Raw genomic sequence first — 18,195 nt, 5'->3', positions numbered from 1 at the left:
AATTAACATCACTAGCAGGGTTGTCTAAAGACTTGTAATGAGAAATTTTGAGCCATTTTGTAATGAGTATAATTAGAACTGGAAAATGTACAAAATGCAATAATATAAAGGTTAATTTTGAAAGCCATGAGGCGGGAGGGAGGGAAGGCGATAGGCTCTACAGAGCCTCTCTCTACAAACTTATTTATATATCTAAGTTTGCCTGTCCTATTCCTGTATATAGGATAGCAAAGAGGGGTAACAGTGTCAAATCAACACTTTGGCAGGTAGAGCAGCTGTGTTTAGGATTGATTATATGTATTGCCTGATACCTGCTATCTGCATATGTAACTGCAGCAATCTAAACATTAAAGTCTTTGGAAAGAATCCTCCTTGTTCTTTGGCAACTGGGAGCCAGAACAAGGATCTTGCCATGCGGACACGGACATCTTAAATGACGACACCATCAACAACTGTGTGAAACAGTTGCTCTAGTGCAGTGGTGGCCAAACTTGGCCCTCTGGCTGTTTTGGGACTACAACTCCCATCACCCCTAGCTAACAGGACCAGCGGTCAGGGATGATGGGAATTGTACTCCTAAAACAGCTGGACGGCCACGTTTGGCCATGCCTGCTCTAGTGCGACTGGCCCCCCATTAACTCCCACATGCAGAGAGAGAGATCCATGTGCTTTCCGTGCAGCGTTTGTTGTGAACATTAGACGTGGAGCATGCAGTGATGAAGTGGGTCGTTTATTCAAGATACAAACTTGTGAGTTTTTGTACAAGGTCCAATATCGCACAAAAAAAGGATATCCCAAAGAGGTAATGCAATAGTTTCCTCTCTGCATTTAGAATTCTCTTGAACTGCTGTAATCCAACCCTTTCCTCTTGGTACAGGGGACAATAAATAACAAACCATGCACAAGCGACGCCAGCTTCCTCACCAGCAGAGTCTCCCAGTGCTGGGGGGTCCTTCACTGGTGCATCAACAAGCATTCCCCAGATTCAGCTGCAAATCACGACATCATGACATCATCCTGATATGCATAACAGCCAGGATTTGCTGGAAGATCTATTCATTGCGCACAATGCAAACGAGACTGCACTGGGCAGTGCTTATCCCCCAAAGTGGGCAACTTGTGACTCAGCCCAAGTGACACAAGGGGAAGATGAAGGCGTCGCCTCCCACCCACTTGCTTTTTAACACACAATTCCTGCAGAGGAGGTGGTGCTACCTGTCCTCTTTATTTCCTGTCTCCTTCGGCGGCCTTTGGGAATCGTCAACCTTGCTGCTGTCTGTCTTGGAGCCGCTGGACAGCTGAATCCCACACGCTGCGAAAGCCCGGCAAATTTCACGCCTGGCGTTCTCGCTAGCCAGCACGTAGATGAAGGGGTCGGCCACACTGTTGGCGGTGGAGAAGCAGAGGAACACTACAGAGATCGTGTAGACACCTCTCTCGAAACTGCAGCTCTCCGCTGGGCGGAGAAAGTAGACTACGGACCTGATGAGGAGCACCACATGGTAAGGGGCGAAGCAGACCAGGAATATGGCAATGATTGCAATTGCCAGGTGCTTCACTTTTGTTTTCTGGGGTGGGCTGAGGCTGCAGCTGCTCTTGATACACCGGAAGATCCGGTAGTTCATGAAAAGGAGCAGAGTGAATGGAACGAGGAAGCCCACAAAGAACCGTGCCACGTTGTAAAAGGCTATACGGCGGTTGAGCGGCGTTTCAAAGCAGATCTTGCTGTCCCTGTGCTGTATTTCTTCCTGGAAAAAAACGGGGCAATAGATCACAGCGACCATGACAAAGAGGGAGGTGGTGACTATCGCAGCCGTCCTCTGGCGCCGTATCCCTCTACTTTCCAGCGCGTACACGACCGCCACGTAGCGGTCGATGGAGATGCAACACAGCAATAGAATGCTAATGTAGATGTTGCAGAAAAAGATGTATCCGGTCACCTTGCAAGATAGGTCCCCCAGCTTCCAATCGCGGCCGTTTTGCACGTACAGGATCCAAAGAGGGAGGGTGCATAGGTACATCAGTTCGCAAAGGGAGAGGCCGAAGAGGTAGATGGCAGCGATGGTTCCCTTGCGAATCTGAACGAGCGTCAAGAAGGCAGTTAAGCAGTTGGTTGGGATGCCTATGATAAAGACGGTGCTGTATACCGCAACCAGAAGATGCTGGCTGTCTTTGTACGGCATGGCCGTGGAATTGCACATGGCGTTACTCATCTGGGCTCCTTCATCTGGGCCTTTGGAAGGTCTGGAAGCAAAACGGAGAAAGTTAGATGCGCTAAGGAATGGGAACAGGCCAATGCTGGCCTGCGATCTTTCTTCAAGCCCCCCCCCTCGAAAGCCACCATTTATGCAAAGCCCCTAATGAAAGGGCAAGGGCTCTTGCTCAGTGGTAGGACAGCTGCTTTGCATGCAGAAGGTACCAAGTTCAATTCCCAGCATTGCCTGGTAGGGCTGGGAGGGGCCCCTTGAGAAGATCTGCAAGGGATTGCCTTGCACGAATGCCCCTTTAAGAAGGCCCCAATCCACCTTTATGGCAGCCAGGGTGTTAAGTTGTGGGTGAACATATCAGACGACACAGTGATTCTTCAAACAGCTCTTGTTTATTCATAGGCCAGAACAGAACTGAACTGAAGGGTTCAGCCAGCCTGCTTATATAGAGCTCCTGTACAACGTAACTGTAACAACTTTCTGTAACTATCCAATCACTGAACGTCACTTTCGATCCCTTATTTGCATATGTGGACCTGAACTATCTACAGTATCCCCCTGCTGGCCCAGGGTGAGAACTTCAGTACATAACACAGGGCTACACCTCAGTCAAGCCCATGTGTAGCAGTCAATGAGGGCAGGAAGGGAAGCTGCCTGGCAGCTTGAGAAGGATTTTGTTTTTATTTGAACCCTGCAAGTATGGAATATAAATGCAATACCTAAACAGAGCATGCCTGGGGAATTTTCTAGCTCTCCAACTTTTAGTTTTGAAAATGACTCAAGAGGCTAAAATCACAGTCAGGTTTGCAAAATTCTTGCAGAGTATGAAGCCAAGGGTGTGTCTCAAATTTAATATGCACAATATGCACTGCACTCACCCCAAACATACTGTTCCTATCTTGTGTCAAGCTTAATGGTGGCTGCGTATAGTGCTGATTGGCCAGCACCTGTGGTGTCACCAAGAATCTCTGTGTCTATTTGTTTCTCTCCTCTCAACCCAATTTCCTGGAGCAGGGGTTCCTCAACACCCCTCAGCCTGAACAGTGAGGTTCTTGGCAGACCACAATGATTTTCTGCTTGTTGTAGCTATTCCAAAGTGCTGTGCTAGATGCTGTCTGATAAATGAAATGCAAATTGTTGTACAATAAAAAACTATGATAAAAGAAGCAATTAAATGTGATTAAAGATCATTATGAATATTAAATGCAACAGAAGTTCTGTCTCCCATCTTGAACTGCAAATCCCATGATAATTTGCAGACCATCTGAATGAAGTTCATGGACGATAGTTTGGGAAACCCTGTTGTAGAGTAATCTTGCCCTTTAAAAACGATTTCAATAAAGCAACAAATAATTGGATAAACCGATTCTAAGCAAAACTAAATACATAAACTAGTGGTTTTCAACCAATGTGCCTTGAATGATGGTCAGGGATGCTGTGGACAACACTGGCCTCTGTTCCTCTTTCCTTTCCTCCCTCCCTCCCTCCCTCCTCTGATGCCCTCTTGCATCTCTGTCTCCCAAAGGCTTGCACAACTGTTTGTTGCAGCAGCCCTGGCTACAATCTCAGCAGGCGAATGGTGCCTTTGTGGCTGGTCAGGGGGTGCTGGTCAGTGGCGTAGGAAGGGGAGTGCGGTGGGTGCGGACTGCCCCGGGTGTCATCACTGAGGGGGGTGACAAAATGGCAAAAATATGTGTTATTAAAATAAGTAAATAAAAATTGGGCTCTCAACATTTATTTTTTTTTGGAAAAATAACTCCTGCACCTGCCACACCCCCCATCCTACACCACTAATAGCTAGGTGAGGTGGGGGGCACTGGGCGCCACACCGCGGGGCCTGCAGTGTGCCTGAGCCACACATCTCTCCTGCAAGCTCCGTGCTACTTTTTCGAGCAGCGTGGGGCTTGCGTCTGCCCACAGCCTCAGCCGCCCTACAGCTGAGGGGGAGGCTCCAGAGAGGCTCCACGCAGTGCACTCTGCCTTGGCTCACCCTGCCCCTGTGGGCAGTTTGCCCCGCCCCCTTGGGCAGCTTGCTCCGCCCCTGGCTGCAGGACGTGTGCGCCGCACCGGGCACCCAAGCAGGTAGCTACGCCGCTGGTTGCCAGGAGCTGAGTTGGCCTCGGAGTAAGCAAGCAAGCAAGCAAGCAAGCGGGCAAGGGAGCCCAGCCAGTCAGTCTGCAAGCCCTTGCTGCTGGGAATGGACAGGCAGGATCCAGGCCCCTGTGGGGCAGTATAAGGAGGCACCTTTCTTTGGGGTGGGGTGGGGCAGCTCAGAGACCAGGGGCGGCAGCAGCATCTGCCTGCAGGACTCTCAAGGAGAGGGGAGAGGAGACTGAGGGAACACCGCACAAGGGAGTGTTTGAAAAAGGGTGAGAGGCTGCCAGCTCTGCAGGCAAGGGGGGGGGGGACCTAACTGGGCTCCTGAGCCCCACAGGAAGAACATAGTTGGTCAAGGGAGCCGTGGACTCAAACTCTGACATCAACAGCAAGTGAAGAGAGAATGAGAGGAGACTGAGGGATGAGCTGCCTGCCATTGTGGTTTTGATGCTGGTTTACCCTACAAATGAAGGCTATGCTTGATCTTTCACAGAAACACAGGAAGCTGTCTTCTGCTGTGTCAGACCACTGGCCCATCTAGCTCAAAATTATTTGCATTGACTGGCTGTGACTCTCCATGGTTTCAGGCAGGGGGTAAATTCCAGCCCTGTCTGGGGATTAAACCTGGGACTCCTTCCATTGCAAGCAGACGCTCTGGCTCTGAGCTATATGGCCTTTCTCTTTTCCTATTTCCCAACACAGCTTTGCATTGCTTCTTTTCCTATCCTGGTTGCAGTGGATTTGCAAACCTCCCTGGCCAGCCCGTCTGCATTTGCTTGTACAGTGGTACCTCTGGATACAAACGAGATCCGTTCCGGAGCCCTGTTCACATCCTGAAGCGAACGCAACCCGCATCTGCACATCTGCGTGTGTGCGGGTTGCAATTCCCTGCTTCCGCGCATGCGCGTGACATCATTTTGACCATCTGCACATGCGTGAGTGGCGAAACCCGGAAGTAACGCGGTTCGTTACTTCCGGGTCACCGCAGAGTGCAACCCGAAAGCTCTCAACCTGAAGCAACTTCAACCCGAGTTATGACTGTATATATGGTTTTTCAGAATAAAAGTTTGCAGTCCCATACAGTCACATATCCAACATACAACATAGAAACCAGATTCCAAAGAACCTCCTAACTTCCCCCTCCCCTTTCTGCGTCCTATATTATTAATCATTTCCTCCTGCATATTTTATAATAATCCAAATCTTTTTACTTCTCCATTGTGTCAAAAATTCACCATTGAAGAACAAGTGTTATTCCAATTCCACTAACGATTTTAACTGTTTACAATGGTTTTTAAGATAAGTTACAAATTTCCCCCATTCCTTATTACAATTTTGGTCTTCCTGATTTCTGATTCTTCCGGTCATTTTAGCCATTTTGGCGTAATCCATCAACTTGATTTGCCAATCCTCTCTGGTAAAGGTAAAGGTAAAGGGACCCCTGACCATTAGGTCCAGTTGTGACCGACTCTGGGGTTGCGGCGCTCATCTCGCTTTATTGGCCAAGGGAGCCGGTGTACAGCTTCCGGGTCATGTGGCCAGCATGACTAAGCCGCTTCTGGCGAACCAGAGCAGTGCACAGAAATGCCATTTACCTTCCCGCCAGAGCGGTATCTATTTATCTACTTGCACTTTGACGTGCTTTCGAACTGCTAGGTTGGCAGGAGCAGGGACTGAGCAACAGGAGCTCACCCCGTCACGGGGATTCGAACTGCCGACCTTCTGATTGGCAAATCCTAGGCTCTGTGCTTTAACCCACAGCGCCACCCATGTCCCAGGGATTCTTCTCTGGTGGGGACTTTTATTTTCTTCCTTGGCGAGCTTAATGATCTGCTTCAAAGCCATGACTTCCCTCCTCTCTGGACATTTTGCCTGGGTCTTGCTCCACTTCTGGAAGCCCACTGGAGCTCAATAGCGAGAGCGTCTGCGTGGCGCAAGAGCCCTTTCACCATCGCCTCTTGCAAAGCTAACACAGAAACCAACTGCAAGCCTTGCCGTCGAGAGAAAGTTGTGATGGCTGGGGCCTCAGTTAACGTAAACAGCCCTATCCCTCCCAGGGAGGCCCCCATCCTTTCTCAGTTCCTTCTGCCTTTTATATTTCCTGTGCCACTATGTGTAAGAAATTATGCAAGTGGCACCAGCTAGAAAGAAAGAAAGAAAGAAAGAAAGAAAGAAAGAGAGAGGGAGGGGGGGAGAATACCCCTTGTGGCACCTTAAAGGCCACACCCAACACGTTTTGATAGATTAAGGATGGACAGATTTAATCGTTTTGGTTCCCTGTTTTTCATCCCCCCCCCCCGGCTTAAATTCAAGTTCTTTACCTTTCCGCAGAAATTTGAATAATAATAATAAAAATAAGCCTCATGAAAATTTGTCAGCATTTGGTTTGAATTTATTCTAATACTCAGATTTTTGCATGCAGTTTTGACTAATATACTTTTGTGTGTGGAAGAAATTCGTATGCTGCCCTACACCCACAGGTCTCAGGGCGGTTACAACACAAAATCACAATATAACAATATGAAATACATAATAGAAATAACTAACAAAAACAACCCAATAAACCCTCTTTCCCCAACACATTTTAAAAGGGCATTGGCTGTCAATCAGCCAAAGAGGAATGTTTTCGTATGTTATTTTCACTTGTGCATGACTTTCTGCACATTACTTTGCAGGAGAACTGCACCACAACATTTGAAGGCGTTCACATTTAACGGTGAACCTGCCCAATTCACACTTCCGAAAATGATGCAAAACCCCCCCAAAATGACGCCTCCTGTCAAAATTTGTGGTTCTCTGAATTTTGCAATGCAGTTCTCCAGAAATGCACACACTAGCGAAAATAACATATTCTTTAACACCTTCTGGCCGACAATACCCAAAAGGGGTACCTGGCAGGGGAGACACCTTGATCACTTCCTTCTCTTTCTGTCTCTGCTATCCCCCTCTGCCACCCACAGTAAATTAGACCAAGGGCCATGTGAGGGCTGAAATTTGCCTACTCCCTGCCCTCCATGTTAAGTATAATTGTTTAATTGACACCAAAATGGAGAATGCTTGAATGTGTATTGCTGACTTTGGAGATTTTCCATAGCAGCATACAAAGAGCTTTCTGAGCGCTGATTAAGTTAACGATTAACTGAGAATGTTCTCTGCTCTATCACATGAGTGTTTAACCTTAGATCACATAATCAAGGTATTCAATTCCAAATCACCATCTTGGAAGGCTGGTGGCTGTTGTCTTTGTTCCCAGGCTCCGTTAGTGAAGGATGTGCAAATTACTCACTCTAAGGAGCTTACAGTCTTGGGATGAAATGCAGGCTAATGTGTGTGTGTGTGTGTGTGTGTGTGTGTGTGTGTGAAAGCTATGCTTGTGAGCTCTGATTATAAGTTATTTTATTTCTAAGAAGATGCTTTACGGAACTATCTGGATGTATCTTTGATTGTTTTGTTTTGGAAGAAAGTTCTGCAAGTAAAGTTTTAAACAATACTTATCACATTAATGCATTACTTAATACACTGTCTGGACAATGTTTTATTCCAAGAAGAGGAGTCAATTTTTATGCATCTGTTTGCTTCAAGCTGAACAATATTAGTATCTGCAGTACTCCAGGAATGTACTGCCTTTCAGTTAAGCCACTCTGGGCAATTTGATGATCTAGATTTTGAAACTATGTTCAAGGAGTTTCTTCAGAAGGAAGGGCCATGATTCAGTGCTAGAGCATTTGCCTTGCATGCAGAAGGTCCCAAGTTCTGTCTCTGGCATCTGCAGATATGGCTGGGAATGTCTCCTGCCTGAAACCCCGGGGAGCTGCTGCCAGCCAGTGTAGACAATACTGGGCTAGATGGACAAATGGTCTGACTCAGGGTAGGGCAGCTTCCTATGTTCCTAAGGTTTTCAAGCATCCCTCAATGAAAACCTTTAGAGGTATCTCAGGGATCTCTGGAAAATCTTTATCAGGGGTCAGCAAACTTTTTCAGCAGGGGGCCGGCCCACTGTCCCTCAGACCTTGTGGGTGGGGGGGCAGACTATTTTTTTTTTTGGGGGGGAATGAATTCCTATGCCCCATAAATAACCCAAAGATGCATTTTAAGTAAAAGGGCACATTCTACTCATGTAAAAACACGCTGATTCCCGGAACCATCTGTGGGCCGGATAGAGAAGGCAATTGGGCTGGATCTGGGCCCCGGGCCTTAGTTTGCCTATCCATGGTCTTTATCATCAAGTTGTCCTGAGCAGCCTGGCTGCAAGGCAGTCCATTCTTGGAAGACAAGGTGTGAGCAAATATCAGCCCTTGGCCTGATTTCAGGTGGCCCTTGACAAAAAAAAAAAGTGGGTGGCAGAGAAAGAGTTAATCATTAACTCTGCAAGTTGCTCAGAGTCCTTTAGAAAAACTCTTGTGGAAAAACCCCAAGGAAACCCAAACCTTGGGTATGTGTAGGCACTCCTGGAATCTCTTGCCACTCGGAGACGAGGGTGTTCGCAACAGCATCCATTGTGCTCTTTGCGATATTGTGGGCTCCTTTGGCTGGACCAGAATCAGAAAGGTGGCATATAAATAAAGTTATGAGTAAATAAAAGTAAGATCAATGCGCCTGGACACTGAATGCACATCTACTGCTCTTCTTAGCCCCGGCGGGAACTGGCACTTCAGAAAGCAACGGTTGCCGTGCGTCTTTAAGTTGTGGTTATTCTATACTAAGAATAGCCAGATCCATTGTGAGATAAAACATCTGCTTTTCAGGCTGCGGTCAGGTTGCTAACACACCTTGCTTCAGAAGCCAGTGCAGGACAGGATATTGACAGGGTTGGGCAGGCTTTTAGGGGGTGGGTAGGATAGTCAAGCAGCAAAGCCTGCTGAAACAACAGGGGTATTAAAATGGGGGGGGCACTCATGTACTCATATCTATGGGTCCTCTTTGTGATGCTTTTGTTGTTTATGTATTTAGTTTTGCTTAGGATCATCTTTGAAATGGCTGGGTTTTGCAACTATGGGTTCCTCCAGCTGCCCTATTTATTGGGTGTTCATCCTGATTTGCTTGACCAAAGCCTACAGGAGGGATAGATTATGGTCAGTCTTTATCGTGTGTTTCATAGAATAAAAGACTCATAGAGTTGGACTTTGTCAAAAGCCTTAATGAAATGAAGATACACTATGTCCACAACATTCCCCTGATCCACCAAGCTTGTAACTCCATCAAAAAAAGAAATGAGATTCACCTGGCATTGAGAAAACCATGTAATCACAGCATCCCTTTCTAAGCACTCACAGACCGACTGTTGACTTATCTGTTCTAGGACTTTTCCTGATATTGATGTCAAGCTCACCAGTTGGTATTTACCCAGGTCTTCTTTTCTCCCCTTTTTGAAGATGGGGACATTTGCCTGCCTCCAGTCTGGAGGGACCTCACCTGTTCTCCAAGAATTCTCAAAGAACATAGACAAAGGCTCTGAGATTACCCCTGCAAGCTCCTTTAGTTCCCCTTGGGTGCTGCTCATCAAGCCCTGGAGATTTGAATTCATTTAAAGTAGATGGGTGTTCCCTTACCACCTCTCTTCCTATCTTGGGCTGCAACTCCCTATGGCGATCACACAGGGTCCCCGGACGTTTCACCGTCTATTGATCCCTGTGCCACCACTTTATTTCTCGCTGCCACCACCCAGGACCTACCTGGTACAATACTGAGTCCAGTCAGGGTTACATTGGAACATAAACTTCTGTTTATTTATTGCAGTTGAACAAGCGTGTGGTTTCATAAACAGTATTAGTCAATTACATTCATGGGGTGCCTATCCAGACCTATAACTTCCGCTACCTGCTCTCACTCACTAAACCACCTCAGATATTTACTTGTCTTCCTAGCCCCTAACTGTTCCTGACTCAGCTTATTTCGCTACACTAACTCAACCTACCCACAGACTTGATCCCAATTCACTCCCACTCCAACCAACCTCCCAACTCCCAACAAACTCCTTCCTTTGCCCCTCCCAGATCTGGTTTTATAGTCCCTCTGACTCCACCCCCTGGGTCCTGATTGGGTAACCTGTTTAACTATTTCACCTCCAGAACTCTCATATGTTAACGTCACACTCGCTCCTTCCATCATTTATTTTGTTACCACCAGGTTGGGCACTGCTTTCCTTTTGGGCGAAGACAGAGGAAAAATAGGTGTTGAGTAGTTCTGCTTTCTCGCTGTCACCCAACAACCTTTCTCCATCTTCTTCACGCAGATGACCTACCACTTGCCTCTTCCTCCTCTTGTTTCGGACATATCCAATGGAACCTTTATTATTATTATTATTATTATTATTATTATTATTATTATTATTATTATTGCTGGCCTCTCTTGCAAGACTGCGCTCATTCTGAGCTTTAGCCAGCCCAACCTTCACCCTGCAACCACTGGCTACTTGTGTATACTCCTCCTTTGTGATTTCACCTTTCTTCCATTTCTTCCATTTGTTTGATTTGCTTGCAGGGAGGTTATACATCAATGAGCACTTGTCCTGATTTGCTTATGTGGGGCTGTTTATGAGCATTCCTCCTGATAGGTCTGCAGATTATACAATGTTGCCTATTTGATGAGCATTATAGACTTCTGTCTTGTCCCCTCTAACTTGCCTTTTCCCTGGACTAAAAAGTCACATGGTCCCAACAGTTCCACCCAATGTCTGCAAGATGACTGGGTTCCTCTCTTCAGTGTTAAGGAAACAGCTCCTATGTTTTGTTTTGTTTTAAAAAGAGGATCTGAGAACAGGCATCTCGTTCTATGAAAGAGGATGTGGAATTAGTAGAAACATCTGTTCAAAGCCCACTCAAAAATGCCCCAAAGCTCCTCTTTGGGAGAGTTCTTAACTGCATAATGCCGTCATACCTCGGGTTGAAGTAGCTTCGGGATGAATATTTTCGGGTTGCGCTCCGTGGCGACACGGAAGTAACGGAGTGCGTTACTTCCGGGTTTTGCTGCTCACGCAGACCCTCAAAATGACGTCACACGCTGTTGTGGAAGCGGTGAAACGCGACCCATGGAGACACGCAGTTGCGTCTTACGTTTACTTCAGAATGCGAACGGGGCTCCGGAACGGATCCCGTTCGTATCCAGAGGTACCACTGTATTGTTATAGATGGGGGGCAGCGCTAGACCCTAGAAATTAATAAGTGGGATATGAAGGGATAAATACAAGCTGCAGAGGAATTCCTGAGCTAGCCCATGCAAAACGACCTGGCCAAGTTAGGGACATTAAGAAACAATAAAGGGTCATTGACAATGCAAGAAAACTGTCCTTCCCCTTGCCCTGAGGGGTGAACAGAGACTGGGGCTTTGGGAGGTTGGCAGGGTTAACTGGGTGAGAGGTGAAAAGGGAGTTTTTAGCAGGGTGTTCTGGGAAGAAGAAGGGAGAATAAAGACTGGGATTCATCTTGGGCAGGCTGGCTGAAGGCTGGTTGGGAGAGATGCCTTGGACTCCAGAGCTGCTTTGCTGTGAGAGACAAGCCCCTCTTGAAATGACCATGCTGTCAGATCTGGACTGAAGTGTAAATAGGTGAATAAGCCATATTTCTTAAAACTACGACAGTTTCTGCCATGTCTCAATTCTCCAAAGGAACACAGACCCTGAGTGAATGCCTGGCACCCCATGGGCTCTTGTTGCAGCTTGGGAGAGGGTGTGGGTGGCACACAACCTTTGTAACGATATTATCTCCTAATGCCTTAGGGGCAGTGATTCCCAAATCACTGGGAGGGACCGTAGCACATTGGTGAGGCATCTCCTTTGCATGCAGAATGTCCTAGCCAGGTACAATTCCAGGAATCTCCCACAATGCCTTTAATGTAACCTTTCCCGGGGCATTGTGGGAAACAAAGATGGGGGCCTCCCGGTTGGGGTTTGGAACCTGCCGTTTTAATTTCCCACAATATTCTGGAGAAATATAGGCACTGTGGGAAATTAAAACAGTGGCTGGCACGGACTAGGTTGCTGCTGCCTGTTGCCTCTCTGGGTGCCAGCTTGGCTCAAACTTAAAGTCAGTCCTGTTGCTGTAGGGGAAAGTGAAAAGAACGGAGGTGTTTAGATACTGAACCAAGCAGGAAATCACACCAGGCCATGCATGTCTGCGTGGTAACGCGGGTTGCCAGTGTGGGAGAAGCAGGGTGGGGGAGTAGATAAAAACAGACAGAGTGTGTGAAGAAATAACAACGGCAACCAAATTTCCTGTTGACTTTACTGTTAGGTTAGTGGGTTATGAACTGATCCAGTTTTTAGTTGTTTACCGCCTCGTCTTCCAAGCTTTGTCAACCTGGTGCCCTCCTGATGCCAACACCCACCATCGCTGGCTGGGGCTGATGGGAATTTGCAGTCTGGAACATCTGTAAAGTGCCAAGCTGGCAAAGGCTATAGTAATAGTATATTTTGTGAGCTGCTCTATGATCAGGATGGTGTAGTGTTTAAGGCTTCTGTTGACACCCAGATTATTTTTATTTTTGCATTTTGTTGTTAGACCTTATTAAGGTTAGAGTTTAATTTTGTGGAATATTTTTGGATGACAGGCTTTCACTAACTTACCGATTATTTCACAGAATAATTGAATCATAGTTATTTCCCCCTCTTTCTTTTAAATAAAAATAAACATGAAGCAAAAAGAAAGCAGCTTGTTGTATTCTGTAAATTATGAATTGTGGGGAAATTCCGCCCCCCCCCCCCGAGTTGTGATCCGCCTTGAGCGTAGTTTACTATAGAATGGTATAGACACAGGATGATGACAATGGGGAATTAATTTGATCTTGTTGACTATGAGAATTACAGGGGAAACTAACATGACAAAAGAACCTTAGTAGCATACGTTCCAGGGTTATTAGATAACAACTTGTTCTCATTTGCTTGCTACCATCTCTGCCCAATTACTTTTTTAAAAAATGAGGTTTTATTAAAACGTTTGCATAGTACAATAAAAAAACCAAACTAATCTAAACAAAGAAGAAAGGAAGAAAAGAGAGCTAAAGAAAGAGAGATAGAAAAATGTGAAGCCCTCTCTCACAGATATACAGTCATACCTTGTTTCTCAAACGCTTTGTTACTTGTACTTAAGTGTTCCGGTTTTTGAACGTTCTTTCAAAGCTGTATGTCTGACACAGCTTCCGATTGAGTGCAGGAAGCTCCTGCAGCCAATCGGAAGCCGCGCCTTGGTTTTCGAACAGTCCCGGGAGTCGAATGGACTCCTGGAACGGATTAAGTTCGACAACCAAGGTACCACTGTATCTTAACTTTTGTCCCATGCAGAAAAAGGTGTGTCCTCCCAGCTCTCACCTGGGAGCATCCCTTTCTTCCCCCAGTCTCTCGCCCTGGGAGATCTCCTCTTCCCTGCCTCTCACACAGGGAGAAAAAAGGACCAGAGAGGTATAAAGAATTTTAAAAGGACCGGGGTGGGGGGTGGGGGGAGGACCAGAGAGGAATACAGAATAAAACTATCCAACTATCTGTCTGTCAGCTGTATATACAAGACTTCTTGAAAATATTTGAAATGATCACTCCAAGGTAATACCCAGTTATTCTTCCTTCTGCCGTCTCTGTCCAGTTCCTGAGCAAAACGGATACAGTGGTACATCAGGTTAAGTACTTAATTCGTTCCGGAGGTCTGTACTTAACCTGAAACTGTTCTTAACCTGAAGCACCACTTTAGCTAATGGGTCCTCCTGCTGCCGCCGTGCCACCGGAGCATGATTTCTATTCTCATCCTGAAGCAAAGTTCTTAACCTGAAGCACTATTTCTGGGTTAGCGAATTCTGTACCCTGAAGCGTATGTAACCTGAAGCGTATGTAACCCGAGGTACCACTGTAGATACCTGAATGTCTTCTAGACCTCCACAAGGGCCTGTGGTATTCTGCACTCTGTTGGGCATGGATGGCCCTGGAGACACCAAACCACAAGGCAGCTAGCAAAACTTTCTTTTCTCTTCACAAAGCTCAGCAACCACAAACTGGTTGCAAAGAAATGGTGTTTTCAGCTTGGTTCCACAGGCTAGCAAGGCGAAAGAACCTTGATGCAAGGGAGAGTCTTCCTCATGGGTTCCATCCCATGTCAAACCCCTGTCATGTCTGGTTTCTGTAACATTTAAAGGGCACCCAAGAATGTTAGTTGCTAGAGGACTCATTTGCCTACCATCTCGAAGGGAAAGTAATACTTGGCAACAGTATGTATTATAAGGATCTTGGGGTTGATGCCAATGCTTAATCCTCTGCAGGGTACACTCATAGGTTAATGAACACGGCAAAGATAGCCTTTCGTTCCAATGGGTCTACTCTGAGTAGGACTTGACTGCTGTGATCTGTCCTGCACTTGCAAGAGACCACCAGTGCTTTAGTGCGGCAACACTTGTTCTCTGAAACTCCCTGCCTTTTGATATTAGACTGGTGCCCTTTTGCTGTGCTTTTCTTGACGACTGCTAAAAAGTTTAAGTGATCCTACCCAGAAATGTAATGTTATTAGGTGTGCACTCTTCCCACCTTGGATCAAATCTATGCTTCCAGGTGTCACAAGAAAGCTGCAGAGACAGTGCAGGATAGTGCACACCCCAGAAATGAACTCTTTCAGCTTCTGCCTTCTGGAAGAAGGTAAGGTAAAGATAAAGGGACCCCTGACTATTAGGCCCAGTCATGGCCGACTCTGAGGTTGTGGCGCTGATCTCGCTTTATTGGCCAAGGGAGCCAGCGTACAGCTTCTGGGTCATGTGGCCAGCGTGACTAAGCCACTTCTGGTGAACCAGAGTAGCACACGGAAACACCGTTTATCTTCCCGCCGGAGCGGTACCTATCTATCTACTTGTATTTTGACGTGCTTTCGAACTGCTAGGTTGGCAGGAGCAGGGACCGAGCAATGGGAGCTCACCCCACCGACCTTCTGATTGGCAAGTCCTAGGCTCTGTGGCTTAACCCACAGCACCACCCTAACCACCTGAGAAACAGTTTCTATCCAAATGCGATTTTGGTTTTAAACGCAGTGTAAGGTAGTCTCTATGGGAGTATATTGTATTTAATTATGGGGTATCAGAGTTTTTAGGGGGATAACCAGGCTGGGATAGCTGGGATAGTAGGCTTGTTGGTTTTTGAATGTCTGATGTAGTTTTTTTTCCAATTTCATTGTTCTGTATGGGACAATGACAACGAAGATTATCATATTGTATTGTATTGTATCGTTTTTTAAAAAACTGCTGATTATTTATCTATACCCTGATGCATTTCATTATTTCTATCTGTTTCCAAGTTTAATTTTACTGGTGTTGTCTATTGAATATTTGATACTGTTCCACAAGGGCTAGCTCAGCCGCTAGAGAATGAGAAAGTTAATCTCAAGGTCCTGGGATCTGAGCCCCATGTGGGGCGAAAGATTCCAGCATTGCAGGGGGCTGGACTAGATAATATCTGCGGTCCCTTTCAAGTCTATGATTCTATATACACTGCTTAGAGGGGGCAGTGGGGCTGATTAAGCAATACATTGGAGGATCCAATGGCCAACATGCGTTGGCAGAGGAAGTTCAGGATCTAAATGCCCTTCACTGAGAAGGCTACTACCACAAGCAGACCAGTGGTTTGCCACACAGGGCGATGTGCGCAGTTCTCAGAAGCTTCTGTGATTTGCTCTCCAACCAGACTTAGCAACCATGCTTTCAAGTGGCTTTGCAAGTTGTAGCTTGCACACCACCTGTTAGGTGGGATGTCTGATCTGACAAACCATAGCTATGGCGGTTGCTTCACCACTAGTGGGGTGAGACAGAAGAGCTGAGCATATCAAAAGTGAAAGCAGATAGTTCCCAGCTTGCTGCATCAGTAATGCACCAAGGTGGGTGGAAGGGATGAATTGCCTTCTTTTTGGAATGTCAAGAACCAATGAAGAGGCTCTAAGGGAACCTGTTTTGGCCGGAGAAACCTGATTTTTAGCCCCACCCACATCCCAGTGAGCCAAAGTTGACAGGCATGCAGGGCCGCCCACCTGTCAATCACCAAATGTCATCAGGTGAGGCTTCCCTTTGAAGCCCCCATTGTCGGGAATCACAGGGCTTTCAAACAGCCCTTGGGGAACATCATAACATGGTGATGTTTATCAAGGGTTTATCAAGGGCCACATGACCCGGAAGCTGTACACTGGCTTCCTTGGCCAATAAAGCGAGATGAGCACCGCAACCCCAGAGTCGGTCACGACTGGACCTAATGGTCAGGGGTCCCTTTACCTTTACCTTTAAGCAGATCTTTAACATCCCAGCAGAGACCGACGCTTAAAATGCTTAAATGGGGATCACACTTGGAATCTTGTGCATGTAAAGAAATAGACATCGATCTCACTGTTTTTGTAAGGGATTCAATCACATGCCGACAAATTAAGGTTAAACAAGTCTAAGTTGATTGGGAAGTCTTGCAGAAGAAACCCGCTTCCCCAAAGTATCGGACTTTTTGCAATAAAGAAAGTGACGCGAAAATGCACTGGAAAGTGTGGGCTCTCACTTTCTTCCACACAGCTTCATCTGACCTTCCTTAAAACAAAATCAGGATGAACGATCAACAAACACGTTGTCTGGAAGTTCCTGCTGAGCTACAGCTCCTCAGTCAAGTGCCATCACAATCCAGCCATCACAATCTCACTCTCCGCATCTGGATTTTGCAGCCACTACAATTCGTACTGAATAAATGTTCTAACCATGCACCTATTTGATCATGACAAACAACTCTGAGAGGTAGGCTAGGCAGAGAGATAGAAACCGGCCCAAGGTCACCCAGCAACTTTTGGGACAGAGTGAGGATGTGAACCTGGGTCTCACAGATCTTTTCCCTGATAATTCCAACCACTACATTACATCAGCTCTCCAGTCTTGGTTCGAGACAGGCAATGGCTTTCTATGAGAGCTTATTGTAGGTGACAGACACATTATTTCCTGTGATATACACCCTGAACTGTGAGGTCCTACTTTTGCATTCCACCCGTGAGGCTTCGGGGTGATTATATATTTGTATTCAAAAATGTATACCCAGGGCTTTTTTCAGGTGGAACTCACCGGAACTCAGTTCTGGCACTTCTCAGGTGGGCGCCATTGCCACGAGAAGAGAACAAGGGAGGCGTTCATGGTGAGTTCACCTCTTTTCCTAGGAAATAGCACTATATATCTCTTTTCTCCTCTCCTCACCCCCCCAAAAAAAAGCTGACATGCAAAACCGATGTGAAACGGAATTACAAAGAAAACATTCCCAGTCTCAAACGACACACGTGCACTGCAAAAGGTATTTGAACTGTCACAAAAACCTCTCCGTCAGCGTGATCACGAGGATGCATGTGGAAATGTTGAGCAATGGTGCTTCTCTTTTAGCTATGTATTATCTATGTGTGCATATAATTGCCTGTCATCAGCCTACAGCTGCTTTCTCTACGAGGGAATAAGTTTCACTGGACTCAGTAAGGCAGGCTTCTGAGTAAGGCTGGAAAGGGTGGCGCTGCGTTTCGCCACATGGGCAACCCCAGTCGAGCACCGAATGGGGCATCCCTGTCAAAAAACGCCAGTGCCAGAAAACACTAGCGATGGCTTACCTTTGTGATCAGCAGCTCCCGGTTCTTCTCAAGTGCCTTGGAGCTCTCTTTTCGCGAAGGAGTATAAGAAGAAGCTGAGGTCCTCCGGCTACTGCTTGTCTCTCTCCCCCTACATGCATGAAACCGGGGCCAGGAAGTAACAGTCAGTTGTGGTGTTAGCTCATGCTCCAAACAAAGGGAGGGGTGTGGGGGGGAAACAGAAGAAGAAAAAGAAAAGAACCCTACACAACTAACTCAATTGTTTCAACACTGCCCACTTAATAGGAGTGAGAAATAATAATTAAAAAAAAACCAGCTGCAATTGTTAGTATAATCGCTAGCAGAGA

General features: G+C 46.5%; 1 protein-coding gene across 1 annotated transcript; it reads right to left on the bottom strand.

Annotated features, from left to right (window-relative positions):
- Nucleotides 1–709: 709 nt before the first annotated feature.
- GPR132 (G protein-coupled receptor 132) lies at nt 710–18,098 on the bottom strand. Its single transcript, XM_083737626.1, has 2 exons — nt 17,870–18,098; nt 710–2,244 (listed from the first exon to the last, which is right to left on the bottom strand). Exon 2 carries the CDS (start codon nt 2,211–2,213, stop codon nt 1,212–1,214), a length of 1,002 nt encoding a protein of 333 aa, XP_083593752.1. The 5' UTR covers nt 2,214–2,244; nt 17,870–18,098; the 3' UTR covers nt 710–1,211.
- Nucleotides 18,099–18,195: the final 97 nt, after the last annotated feature.

The sequence above is a fragment of the Podarcis gaigeae genome (assembly GCF_964106915.1).
Source record: "Podarcis gaigeae genome assembly, chromosome: 1".
In the NCBI taxonomy this organism is placed as follows: Eukaryota; Metazoa; Chordata; class Lepidosauria; order Squamata; family Lacertidae; genus Podarcis; species Podarcis gaigeae.
Note: the sequence above shows the minus strand (reverse complement) of the source record. Positions and strands in the feature narration are given on the sequence as shown.

Bases quoted from the DNA above. Each gene is read 5' to 3' on its own strand.
- GPR132 (XM_083737626.1), bottom strand. From the start codon at position 2,213: ATGAGTAACGCCATGTGCAATTCCACGGCCATGCCGTACAAAGACAGC.